This window comes from Rhipicephalus microplus, chromosome 9, assembly GCF_043290135.1.
Source record: "Rhipicephalus microplus isolate Deutch F79 chromosome 9, USDA_Rmic, whole genome shotgun sequence".
NCBI lineage: Eukaryota > Metazoa > Arthropoda > Arachnida > Ixodida > Ixodidae > Rhipicephalus > Rhipicephalus microplus.
In genome coordinates this window covers 10,372,731-10,385,919 of record NC_134708.1, presented here as the reverse complement: position 1 = coordinate 10,385,919, position 13,189 = coordinate 10,372,731, and the positions used below count along the sequence as shown (strand labels likewise).

General features: G+C 47.7%; 1 protein-coding gene across 3 annotated transcripts in view; it reads right to left on the bottom strand.

Annotated features, from left to right (window-relative positions):
- Positions 1-13,189, bottom strand: part of LOC142771528 (calcium-activated chloride channel regulator 4-like) — a 54,799-nt gene that overhangs the window by 33,496 nt on the left and 8,114 nt on the right. For all 3 annotated transcript variants that reach the window (XM_075873116.1, XM_075873114.1, XM_075873115.1), the window contains exon 3: positions 12,948-13,062. In XM_075873116.1, the coding sequence (XP_075729231.1) occupies positions 12,948-13,062 (115 nt within the window). The remainder of the gene's footprint in view (positions 1-12,947; positions 13,063-13,189) is intronic.

Below are 13,189 nucleotides of genomic sequence, written 5' to 3'. Positions count from 1 at the left end.
TTGCTAATAACGTGCCCCAGAAACAAAAGCTCCTCGTACGCAAATCTGCACTTTTCTGGCTTCAGTGTGAGTCCGGACGTCTTGGTGGCTTTAAGTACAGCTTCAAGGCACCGAGGCTGCTCGTCGAAACTCTAACTGGTATTCTAATAAATAAATAAATAAATCCTGCCCGTACTGTATCCATAACGCGTTGAAACGTTGCAGGCGCTGAGCAAAGACCGAAGGGCATCACCTTAAACTCGAAGAGGCCGTCCGGTGTTATAAACGCCGTCTTCTCTCGGTCTCTTTCGTCGACTTCGATTTGCCAATGGCCAGTCTTGAGGTCCATTGACGAAAAGTACTTGACGCTATGGAGCCGATCAAGTGCGTCGTCTATTCGTGGGAGAGGATACACGTTCTTTCTTGTGATTTTGTTCAGGCGGCAATAATCGACGCAGAAACGTAGGGTCCCACCCTTTTTCTTCATTAACACCACGAGGGACACCCATGGACTTTTGGACGGCTGGATGATGTCATCCCGCAGCATTTCATCAAGTTGTCTCTTCATGGCTTCACGTTCTCGCGTCGAAACCCTGTACGGACTCTGACGGAGTGGTCTGGCATTTTCTTCGGTTATGATGCGATGTTTCATGATTTGGGTCTGCCGAATTTTTAATGACGATGAAATGCAATATTCGTATTGCAGGAGCTGGGCCTTGAGCTGTTCTTGCTTATGCTTCGGAAGTCTGGGATTGACGTTGAAAGCTGTGGGAGGGGCTTGGTTCCTCTGAGTAGGTTCCGCATAATCGGTGAGGGCGAAAGCACTGGTGGCGTCCACAATTTCTTCGATGTATGCGACCGTTGTTTCTTTGTTCACATGTTTGTACTCATTGCTCAAAATTCGTGAGCATAACCGTTGCTTTGCCTCCCCGCAGCTTTGCAATTCCTCTTGCGAAGCAAATATTTAGGGTGACCAACAGATGCTGACTGCCTTCAACGATGCCTTCCAAGTCAGGTGATTTAGGAGCGCCGACTGAAATAATGATGCTGGAGCGAGGCGGAATGGTGACTTGTTCTTCCAGCACATTCAAGGCATGGTTTCCTGACGGCGTGCGCGGCGGTAGTGCTTCTTCTGTGGATAACGTTATCGACTTTGTTCTTAGGTTGATGACAGCCCCATGGAGGCATAAGAAGTCCATACCAAGGATGACATCTCTCGAGCAACGCTGTAGGACTACGAAGTCTGTAGGATAAATACGGCCGTTAATAGTGACTCTCGCTGTGCAGATTCCTGTAGGCGTTACGAGATGACCTCCGGCTGTGCGGATTTCAGGGCCTTCCCAAGCTGTCCCAACTTTTTTTAACTTCGTGGCGAACAACCCATTGATGACGGAATAGTCGGCTCCAGTATCGACGAGAGCGGTCACACTGTGGCCGTCGATAATAACATCGAGGTCGCTAGTTCGCCGTCTCGTGTTACAGTTAGGACGTGGCGTCGGGTCACGGCTGCGTCGGCTTGTTCCGCTGCTTCCATGTTGCGTCGTCAGGCCACTTTTGGTAAGTGAGCTGTCACCGTCAGGGCTTTGCCAGGTTGGCGTTGTGTTCGGAAAGCTCCGTCGCGTCGTCGTCGGAGGAAAAGGATCTTCGGTAGTTCGTCACACAGCAACCGCCCCTCCATCGGTTGCTGCCCTTAGTTTCCCGGATACGGGCTAGGAGACCAGCCCCGCGTTGGGCCAGAATACTGCCGGTGGTGCGGCGACATGCGGCGGCTAGGCGACGGCGAACGGGAAGGACTTCGTGGTGTCAATTGAGTTCCTGTCAGGTAGTCGGCGATGTTACGTGGCCGTTCTCCTGGCTGTGGATGCGGTGCATTGACGGCGAAGCCACGCAGTCCCATCTGTCGGTTCTGGCAACGGCAGCATGTGTGTCCGGCCACGCCGCAGTGGTGGCAGAGCGGGCGGTTGTCAGGGGTGCGCCAGACGTCAGTCTCCCTCGGCGTACTGCACTGGGCCGCTGGCGAACGGTAGGACGTCGGTGGGGTGGTGGCGTCTGGCGACGGAAGTGCGATGGGGCAGCATTTTGGCGTGCGCGTGGAGGAGGGGTGTGGCGGCTTGCTGCAGCAGCATATCTCATGGCTTGCAGCTGAGGCTCTTGAGACTGAGGAACGCCCAGCGATTGCTGGATCTCCTGGCTTACGAACTTCGCGATGGATTCCACGTGAGGCTGCGCTGAAGGTAGTAATTTCCGCAGCTCTTCTTGCACGATCGCTCGGATCGTCTCACGCAAGTCAGAGGTTCCAAGCCCTTGAATGCCGGCGTAGCTTGTAGACGAGAAGCTACGGTTATATTGCCGCGTGCGCATCTCGAGCGTCTTCTGTATCGTAGATGCTTCTGAAATGAATTCGACGACCGTCTTAGGCGTGTTTCTGATCAGCCCGGCGAAGAGTTCCTGCTTTACTTCTCGCATGAGCAGACGGACCTTTTTCTCCTCGGACATGTCGGAACCAGCGTGGCGGAAAAGTTTTATCATGTCTTCCGTGAATAGCGCCACGTTTTTGTTTGGCATCTGCATGCGGGTTTCGAGAATAGCTGCGGCCTTCTCCTAGCGCACCACACTTGCGAAAGTGGTGAGGAACCTGGCGCGAAAGACGTCCCACGTTGTAAGGCTTCGCTGTTGATTCTCGAACAAGGTCCGAGAAGCATCTTCTAAGGCGAAATACACATGCCGGAGCTTGTCATCATCTGTCCACTCATTGAAGGCGGCGACGTGGTCAAACCTTTCGATCCAGCTTTCCGGGTCTTCCAGTGGCGAACCGAGGAAAGGTGGCGGCTCTTTGGGTTGTCGCGGAGCAGGAGTGGTGCAGGCTGCACGGGGCGGTCATGGTTGCAGTAGTTGATGTCGGGATCCGGGTCTGCCTGGCTGCTTCAGAAGGGGCCCGTACTCTGGTTGTAGTCCCCTCTGCCGGCGGCTTGTTTGCTGATCAGGGTAGGCATCCGTGTCTTCTTTGCCGCTTGGGCTGGAGTCGCGGCTTGAAGGGGACGTCCGGAACATCAAAGAAGCAGCACCTCCACCAGATGGATTAATAATCGTGACGTGGCCGAAGATAGGAGACTTTGTGTTGGAATTTAACTGTTTACTTGGGTGAGCCTGTGCCCGGTAAACGGAAAATCCGATTACAGTAGCATTCTTGGACTGATAGCGGCGAACAGAGCGTCGGCCATCGATCAACTACTACCACAAGCGTCGAAGTGCGTCGGCATTTATACTCTTGCCATCGAATGTTCTAGCGTTATCGCTGGCGGTGGCGTAGGTTCCAGAATAATCTGTACAGTTCACAGAGTGGGTGTGATCTTATCGAAATGATCTGCTAAAGTCCAGAAGCTTCTCGAAAACTGCAGGCGCGGTTTGCGCAAGGAAATAATTGTGTAGTGTTTTGGGGCGATAACAAAACTTGAGAAATAGAACGTGGCAATACACGTATAATAAACATCACGTTATGTATATACCGTGTTTGTCACGTCCTTCCATGATGATCGAGTGGGCGAAATGCACGGAGGATTCATGGTTTACCGATGTGCCTCCGGAGATTCACCCTATCATCACCATTCAATTCGTGGATATGCTGTGATTCTTTTTACGTCAGAGCATCTTAAGCTCGGAGCAGTGTCCATTCTGCGGCGTCCGCACCCATACCACGCACACACAGCTCTCTCATTTTACGCAGGTGTGCACTCTTTCTACCTTCTCCCCTATGCAGATGTGTGCGCTCTCCTCCTACGCTTTGCGTTTTTCCGCCATAGGTGCGGCGCAGTAAATCATTGACCTCCTACGAGAGAGATACTTATGGAGCGGCACTTTTCGTTTTAAAGCCACTTATACTCTGTTTCACACGTCATGTGCAACGTTGCGGAAGCTAGCGAGACTTCTTGCAGTCGATGCGTTCGCAACAAAAAGTAGTACGATGTTCTTACCCTCAAGTAATTTTATTTCTATTTTGTTACTACTGCGAGAAGTAATAGAAGGTATTATGTGCCTTATAGACAAAAACGCCGTTGAACATCTGTTAATACAGCGAAAGCTGTTATGACATCAGAACCCGGGTCACGTGCGGTGCCGTCGTTGTCCGTCGCCGCCTGTGTGCATAACCAATATTGAAAATAAAAAAAGACTCAGTAAATTAAAAAAAAACTTCAACGACACAATAGGGTTAGCACCTTGGTCTGATGAGTTTCAGCCCAGTATTCTACCAATGAGCCCCCGCGCCAGTGCTCGGACCTCGTTTTTAAACTGCCCTTAGGCAGGCTTGATGTCGGGAAAGCAATCTTCTTATTGTGAGTAATAAGCGTTTTAGAACATCACAGGACCAGCCAGGCGTCACAAAATGTGAATTGCGTAACGAGTCGGTCGTCCAATGCGCCTACCCATAAGAAAACTTGTTCTTGATCACCTATTTACAGTGGTGCATACCCACTTCAGGCATAATACTTCATCGTCGACAGCCACTGCATAAAAAAATTTTACAAAATTTCTAACAAGTGCGTATTGGATACCACGCTTATCCAAAGAATAACAAAGGATAGCATACTCAATGCTGACCTACTACACAAAAAGTTTAATTAATTATGATGTAGTTGGTGCCCAGCAGTGTGCTTGTAGCAGTTACCCAAAGAGTGTTTAGACAAATCTCCGAAAGGCCGCTCTTCTGTCTCTTGATGTGGCTGGGCTGCGAGTTCCGCGCAGGACCGCCGTTTTTTTTTTGTGCGACTTAGTGTTCGCGTGACGTCACAACTAGGCTCTCTACTCTGGGTACGTCACATGGGTGGCCACCTGGACTGGCCACCAGTGTCAGTGAGGGATAAAACACTAAAGGGTCGTTTGGTACCCGCGTTCTTTTGTGCTCGGCCCGCTTTTTTCCTGTTGGGTCGTCGCGCCAAATGGGAGCACAAATAAACGTCAGGGTGAACCGGCCGTGATCAGATCGCAAGCGAGCGACTACGACACGCGCAAAGTTATACGTTTTGCTGGCCGAACTTCTCGCAAAGCTTCCCCAGCGTTGCACCTGATGTATTAAACGGAGTATAGAGCCACTAAAATATAACCCTCGCTCACTCGTCCCCCCCTCTCTCTCTCTGGTACGCCGGTAAACGAAGCAAGTGTCGCGGTGCAGTATAAAGCGCGCGTTCGCTGTGCTACCGCCCTTCTTTACGCCACGGTCGTACACGTTGCAGATTACACATCACAGCAGGCGTTGCGCCCCGTGGGTTCAAGACATTCACGGCTGTCGTGCTCTTCTGTAGCATGCATGGTCGAGTGACGCCCGCTCTCAGAATCTTCATGTATTCGCTCTCACTTCTTACGTTAAACGTGGTCAGGAACATTTCCAACGAGACGAAGTCGCCTCTCTCGGCGGCTTCGTGCATGGTTTCGTAGTGATTTTCAGGTGTTGCTTTACTGTCGCTTTCTCGACGGTAGAAGCGTCGTCGGCAAGCGGAGTTTTACGGTTCACCAGGGCCGGATTTTTGACTGAGATGAACGACGCACCCCCCCCCCCCCCTCCCCCGCGATGTTTTCGGATCCCACTATGGTTGCCCGTAGGGGGATATGATTTGAATTTTTTTCTATGAAGTATCTCGTGTTTCCATTTTTTTCAGTGGTCTTATAAGGGAGCCTGATAACCATACAGTCTCTGTTGTTTTCAGCTCGTTGACTTCCAAGAAAATTTCGTCTTCCAGCATCACTGGGCACTTGTAGCGCAGTCAATTTTTTATCACGTGAAAACTTAGACAACGTCATCCTAGACGAAGAAAACAACCAACATTGCTAATCTACCTATCAGTATGCGTAGTTCAACGCTTTCGCGGAACCATAGAATCTTGGCAAAGGACTGACGCAGATGCTTGCATTGATTGTGTAGTACAACGAATCTGTGGAGCTAGAAGCCTTACATTTTTCCAATCTGCGAACAAACCACTAGTTTTGTCAGGCTTTCCAATTGCGGTTGTGTAGAGTCCTCCGTATCGAACACCCGTTACCAGTACACATGCGCACCTCCAAGGAAACCAAGAAATTATTGAAAACATAAAGATGTCAAGCCGTGGCCGTTTCGTGCATATACGGGCATGTTTAATGATGGTGGCTTTTCCTACTAGAACATTCTTGTGATGCATCAATCTACAGGATAACTTTCTTTTAGGGGCAAAGCTCCTTATGATCTAGGGCAATCCCTCGTCCCGCCGGCGTACCCAGTTGCGTCTCCCTTATCATGCAATAGATGGCTTTTCCATAGAGATGCATTCAAGCTGCAGTTGGGTGACGATCTACTAGATGGCGCTGTACGCATTTTGTGCCATCATCATCAGCAGTTATGATTTTTAATGATAATGAAGGTAGTGAGCTTAGAATACAGGAGGTCACGCTAGAGATAACAAATAAATGCCAATATCTGGGCGTATGGATAAGCAATAGGATCGAGTACCTAAGGGAACTTGAAATATACGTGACGACTAAAGGTAACAGGAATGCAGCAGTGATGAAAAATAGCACTGTGGAATTACAATAGATATGATGTTGTGAGAAGAATATCGAAAGGGATCATGGTTTTTGGTCTGACGTTCGGCAATGCAGTCTTGTGCATGAGATCAGAAGTTCAAGCAAGGTTAGATATTAAGCAGCGTAGAATAGGTTGTCTTGCCTTGGGAGCTCACGGCAACACACCGAATCAGGGAGTACAAAGTGATATGGGATGGACATCATTTGAGAGCAGGGAAGCTAGCAGCAAGATAAAATTTGAGAAGCGATTGAGAGAAATGGAAGAGGAGTGTTGGGCTAGGAGGAAGGTTTTCAGCTGCTTGTCCATGAAGAATGTAGATACAAAATGGAGGAAGCGAACCGGAAAATTGATGGGTGAATACTTAGAAAACCGCAGGGGGGCAAACCAAAAAGAACTATCGGTTAAGAAGAAGCTGAAGGAAACGGAGACTGGCATGTGGAGACTTGGCATGATTAAGATGTCCGCGCTAGAGATCTATCAAGTTTTTAAGCAGGAAATTGCCAAGGAGAGGATCTATGATAATACTCGGGGTAGTTCTCTACGGTTTGAAGCCAGGACGGGAGTATTGCGAACCAAGACATATCGGGCCAAATATGAAGGGGTAGACACGGTATGCAGTGCGTGTGGAGAGGAGGAGGAAACTGCTGAATACTTGATAATGGTCTGTAAAGGGCTTCACCCTATAGTCCAGGATGATGGCCCAGAGTTTTTCAAAGCACTGGGGTTTAGGGACAGGGTGGGCAAAATAGACTTTGAGCGGGTAGAATTAACTAGAAGGAGGTTATTTGATTGGTGGCCAAACTCAAGGCACGAGTGAAAATTAAACCCTGCACTGCAAAGTACCAATCGTCAACTTCACTATTTAAAAAAAGATAAATCTTGTTGTTGGTTAACTGAGTAATATGGCTTGGTGGCGTTAGCCACCACCCGATCTAAAGGGTGCAGCCACATCAATCCATTCATCCATCCAGCCGTCATTGCTATTTCTCGTTTAGTTTCCTAGATGGCACTGTCCCTTAGAGATGTGTTCGGTTCGGACTGTCATGGTGGATGGACGTGTTTTTGAGCGCTCCCAATCGACTGCGCAGATAAGCTGTTTTGCATGTTTTGAGCTTGTATTTGTAATTACAGGGCAGCAGTTAAAATGCCTGTAGCACTTATTTTATTGTACGGCTTTTTCGGGGGTCAGACACCAGGTATTTATTAGTTTGTGCGTATGTGTGTGTTTGATTTTTTGTTTTTTTGTTGTTTTTTTTGCCACCCCGCGGGGGAGGTGCACGTACATTGAACACGCTAATTTTTGTAGTAGAGCCTAGACTTTCTCTTTTTCGTAGGGCAGGGCTCGAGTTTTGTAATTATCGAGTGAGACAAGTCACAGGGACAATTGGTGTCGGAAAGACATGGTTAAAAAGACTGTGAAGTGTTTAGGATGTGGGGTTTGTTTGAAAGTGGACCCAAGTATAGAAGCGGAAGGAGAAGAGGATGACGCGAAGTGTCGGCAATGTGAGGTCGAAGAAAAAATGGAGAAAATGATGGTTACCCAGAGTGACCTACAGAAGAGAATCACCGAGTACGAGACTGCGTTGGCGACAGAGCAAGGGAAAACAAGGGCAATGGGAGAAAGGCTGAGGTCCGCCAAAGAAGCACTAGCCAAGGTGAACACAGTAGTGGCCTACGGAGAGAACTGTAGGGAACCGGCAACCAGAACGGCGAAGAAGAAAGAGCTAGCAAGTTTGAAAAAAAAAAAAACAGGTGAAGCCAGTTCAATTGTCGCAAGGCCCAGCTTCAATGAAGTAGTGGTGGGGCTGGGAGGGGACAAAGCAGCCGGCGTCACAGGTGCAAGTAACCCCCAGGTGCAGGACGCCGCAGCTGAAAAGTCACAGCATGTGATAATCGGCGGGGACTCGAATTTAAATCGGTGCACAGAAGCCATCAAAGACAAGGTAAGTGGTGACACGAGGGTTGCAGTAGGGGCGTCTCCAGGACGCAAGCTGGAAGCAGTCATGAGGCAAGCGAGTGCAAAACTCAAAACTACAGCTGATAGACGAAACCTCGTGATAATTTTAGGCGGTTTGAACGATGTCTTAAATGAAGATACAGCAGGACTAGCAACCACATTGGCGAAAGGCGTCGATGACATGCGCGCCACTTCTCCTCAGGTACAGGTAGTGATATGAACGATACCGGAGGTACCGGTGCGTGATAGCAACCTGCAAAGAGCTGTTGTCAACGCAAACCAAGAGATATGACGGATGAGTCGAGAGAAAGGCTTTGAGGTGGTGGAAATAAACAGAGAGGTGCATAGGTGGGGTGGTTTTCAACGAGACAGAATTCATTTCGATGGGCGGCTAGGTCATGAGGTGGGTTGGCGACTTGCAGGACGCGCAGTAGCTTTTTTTGGGGGCAAGCGGGCCCTTCGGGATGCAGGATAGCTAGTAACGAGGAAAACAACCAGGGAGACTCTTTGACAGGTGGTACAGACAGAAACGATTCCAAAGAGGCAACAATATCTAAGACACGTAGACTGCGGGGCAGAAATAGACGTAGCCACGAGCGCCGAGCCAATTCAGACATAGGGTATATTAACATGCAGGGTGGTAGGAACAGGCTGAAGTGGGAAGAGATAGAAGAACAGCTAAGGGAGGAGAGGCCGATCTTATACGGTTTTGTAAAAACGCATCTCAGGGACATGGAACAACCTCCTAACAATGTGGACTACGCTTGGGAATATTGTAATAGAACAGAAGGCAGCAGAAAGGGGGGTGGTATTGGGGCTTTCATTCATAAAAGTAGAGACTGGCAAAGGATCAAGCAGGAGTGCAAGGAACATTTATGGCTAAAATGAAAAGTGGCAGGGCAAATGCCACTCCTTGGTTTCGTGTACTTGTGGATGGGAGCAAAGACCAGAGAGGAAAACCAGGCAATCGTAGAGTGTATATCAAAGAACATTCAGGAGTTAGGAAGAGAGTGCGAGATAATTATACTAAGAGATATGAATGCACATATAGAAGATATAGATGGGTATACCGACATGACAGGCAAAATGATCATGAATATATGTGAAAGGCTTGATTTGATCATTTGCAGCAGTACCGAGAAGTGTGAAGGGCAAATAACGTTGGAGGTAGGAAGGCTGCAGTCGACGATAGATTACACACCGATGTCACATAGGATGTATGATAAGCTCAGGGAAATGCACGCAGATGAAGGTGGCTCCAGAAGTCTGGGTAGTGATCACAAACGTATCAAGCTAAGTTTTGGAACAGCAGTGAAAGTGGGAAGGAGATAAGATGAGCAACTACAGGAAAATTTTTATGAAGAAAGGAAAATTGAAATAGCCACTAAACAAGTTGAGAAAGTAATCACTGATAATAATAAAACAGTGTGGACATACACGAATCTAATTAGACTGTTTTAGCTAGAGCTTGCTAAGGCACGTGACAAGTCACACCGGAAAAGAACCCACAAACTCAAACGTTGGTGGGATGAGGAAGTTAGGAGAGCCATAGCAAAACGTCAGGAAGCCTCTAGGTAACACAGACATGCTAAGCAGCGGGGTGAACCGACAGATGATGTTGAAAGAAAATGGGAAATCTTTCTAAGCTGTAGAATGGATGCATCCCTTCTGATCAATGAAAAGATTAGAAGAAAGAGAGCCCAGTGGCTGGCAGAAGTACATAAAAAAGATAGAAAGGCAGCTGCAAAACTTTGGAACCATCTAAACTCCCTGAGAAATGAGACGAGCCTAGAACAGAGATTTTTAACTACAGCTCAAGGTGCTAGGACTGAAGGGGACGAAGCTATTGAATATATAAGAACAAGGGTGACAGAAAAATTTCAACAAAGAAGTGCTTTATGCACCACAGTAGACAAGGATGAATCAAGTGGCACAATTGCTCCATTTTCACAACAAGAGTGGGAAAGGGCTGAGAAAAGGGTTTATAGTAGTACATCAACAGGCCTAGATGGCATTAAAATTATGCTGATAAAGACATTAGGTCCGAAGTCTAGCAGGTTTTGAGAGAGTATGTGATCAAAATAATAATATTCGATGGAGAAATTCCTGATGGATGGAAACCCAGCAGGGTGAGCATGATCTATGAAGAAAAGTGGGACAAAGCTGACATAAACAACTACCATCCTATAACAGTGACATCAGTGGTCTACAGGCTGGCGATGCAGATTATAAAGGAAAGACTGCAGGCATGGACAGAGGATGAGGGGGTGCTGGGGGAACTGCAGAATGGGTTTCAGAAACACAGGAGGTTGGAAGACAATATGTTCTCACTGACGCAGTGCATCGAAATAGCAGAAAAGGAGCACAGGCCCCTGTGGCTAGCATTTTGGATATCAAGGGAGCGTACGATAGCGTGGTTCGAGGGGAATTGTGGGGAATACTGTACACACTAGGTATGGAAGATGTAGTCACTAATCTTTTAAAGGATATCTATAAAGGTAACAAGGTAATTATAAAGTGGGAAAAAGAGGTATCCAAGCCTACAGAGAAAAAACTGGGGCTTAGGCAGGGGTGTCCCCTGTCAGCCTTATTATTCATGATGTACCTACAAAGATTAGAGGCCAAATTAGAGGGAAGTGAACTGGGCTTCAACCTCTCTTTCGTCAAACAAGGAAAACTCATTGAACAGGCACTACCAGCATTGATGTACGCAGATGATGTAGTGCTAATGGCCGACAACAAGGAAGATTTGCCGAGATTGGTGGAGATCTGCGGTAATGAGGGATATAGGTTAGATTTCAGATTCAGTAATGAAAATTCAGTAGTCATGATTCTTAATGGCAATCAAGGTAGTGTGCTTAGATTACAGGAGGAACGATAGAGATAACAGATAAATACAAATATCTGGGTGTATGGATAAGCAATGGGGCCGAGTACCTAAGGGAACACGAAATATACGTGTCGACTAAAGGTAACAGGAATGCAGCGGTAATGAAAAACAGGGCACTGTGGAATTACAATAGGTATGATGTTTTGAGAAGAATATGGAAAGGGGTCGTGGTTCCTGGTCTGACGTTTGGCAATGCGGTCTTGTGCATGAGATCAGAAGTTCAAGCAAGATTAGAAATTAAGCAACGTGGCATGGGTAGGCTTGCCTTAGGAGCTCACGGGAATACACCAATTCAGCGAGTACAAGGTGATATGGGATGGACAGCATTTTAGGGCAGGGAAGCTAGCAGCAAGATAAAATTTGAGAAGCTATTGAGAGAAATGGGGGAGGAACGTTGGGCTAGGAAGGTATTATTCAGCTACTTGTACATGAAAAATGTCGATACAAGATGGCGGAAGCGAACCAGAAAATTGGCTGGTAAATACTTGGAAAACAGCAGGTGGCCAAACCAAAAAGAATTATCGGTTAAGAAGAGGGTGAAGGAAGCTGAGACCGATATGTGGAGAATCGGCATGATTAAGAAGTCCGCAATAGAAATCTATCGAACTTTTAAGGAGGAAATTGCCAAGGAAAGGATCTATGATAAAACTCGGGGTAGTTCTCTACTGTTTGAGGCCAGGACGGGAGTGTTGCGAACCAAGACATATCGGGCCTAATACGAAGGGGTAGACACGGTATGCTGTGCGTGTGGAGAGGAAGAAGAAACTGCGGAACACTTGATAATGTTCTGTAAAGGGCTTCACCCTATAGTTCAGGATGGTGGCGCCGAGTTTTTCAAATCACTGGGGTTTAGGGACAGTGAGGGCAAAATAGACTTTAAGCGAGTAGAATTAACTAGACGGAGGTTGTCTGATTCGTTGCTAAAGTCGAGGCACGAGTGAAAATAATAAAAATAAGAAAATGAAAGAAATAGTAAATCTTGTTTTTGGTTTATTAAGTATTACGGCTTGGTGGCGCTAGTTACCGCCCGATCTAAAGAGTACAGCCACATCCATCCATCCATCGTGTATAATACGGCAGTTGGGTGAACGGACACTACATGGCGTTGGAGGTGCCGCTCCTTTCCGATTGGTTGCTTCACGGGGCTCCACCGATGCGGCCGTCATCTCTCATTCCCCTGCATCGTCACCATACGTGTCGGTTCGCTAGCGTGGTGCCGGGCGGATCCCGAGACGATGCGCGCCAAGGACGCTACTGCAAAATATGGGCAACGTGAAGTGGACCCCGAATGTGAGAGCGCGAAGCGGCGATATTCTCGGAGTTTTGTTGAGCCAATTTGTTGGAGAATTCACGGTTTCTCCGAGAAACTTCTGGAGCTTCACTCACTTCACCATAATACATTCCGTAGAGATGATGTAATTTCGTTTTCTCCCGAGTTGTCTTTCAGCTCTAACCCGTAGGAGCTGAGAGTAGCCGAAGATGCTTTTTACGTTGCTATACGTTTAAGCACAGTTGTCGTATATTCTGGCAGGTTGTTCAAGCGTATTTTTCGTAAAGGTCACATCACTTACTTTCATCCTGCGTGAGAGGTCAAGAACCAAGACAACCCGCGGGGGTAAATCGTCTCTGTGCTGCGTCTCTTCGAACGTCACTTCGATGGTCTTGGACATGTTGGCTCTGGCAAGGCTGCAACAACAATGGGAGAGTGCCCAATTGAGAGAAGTTCCTATATAATCCCTACAGGGATAAGGCTTGAGCGTTTTGGTTTGTCACTGCATAATCACCCTTACCCTCCTCCTTACCTTGGTGTACA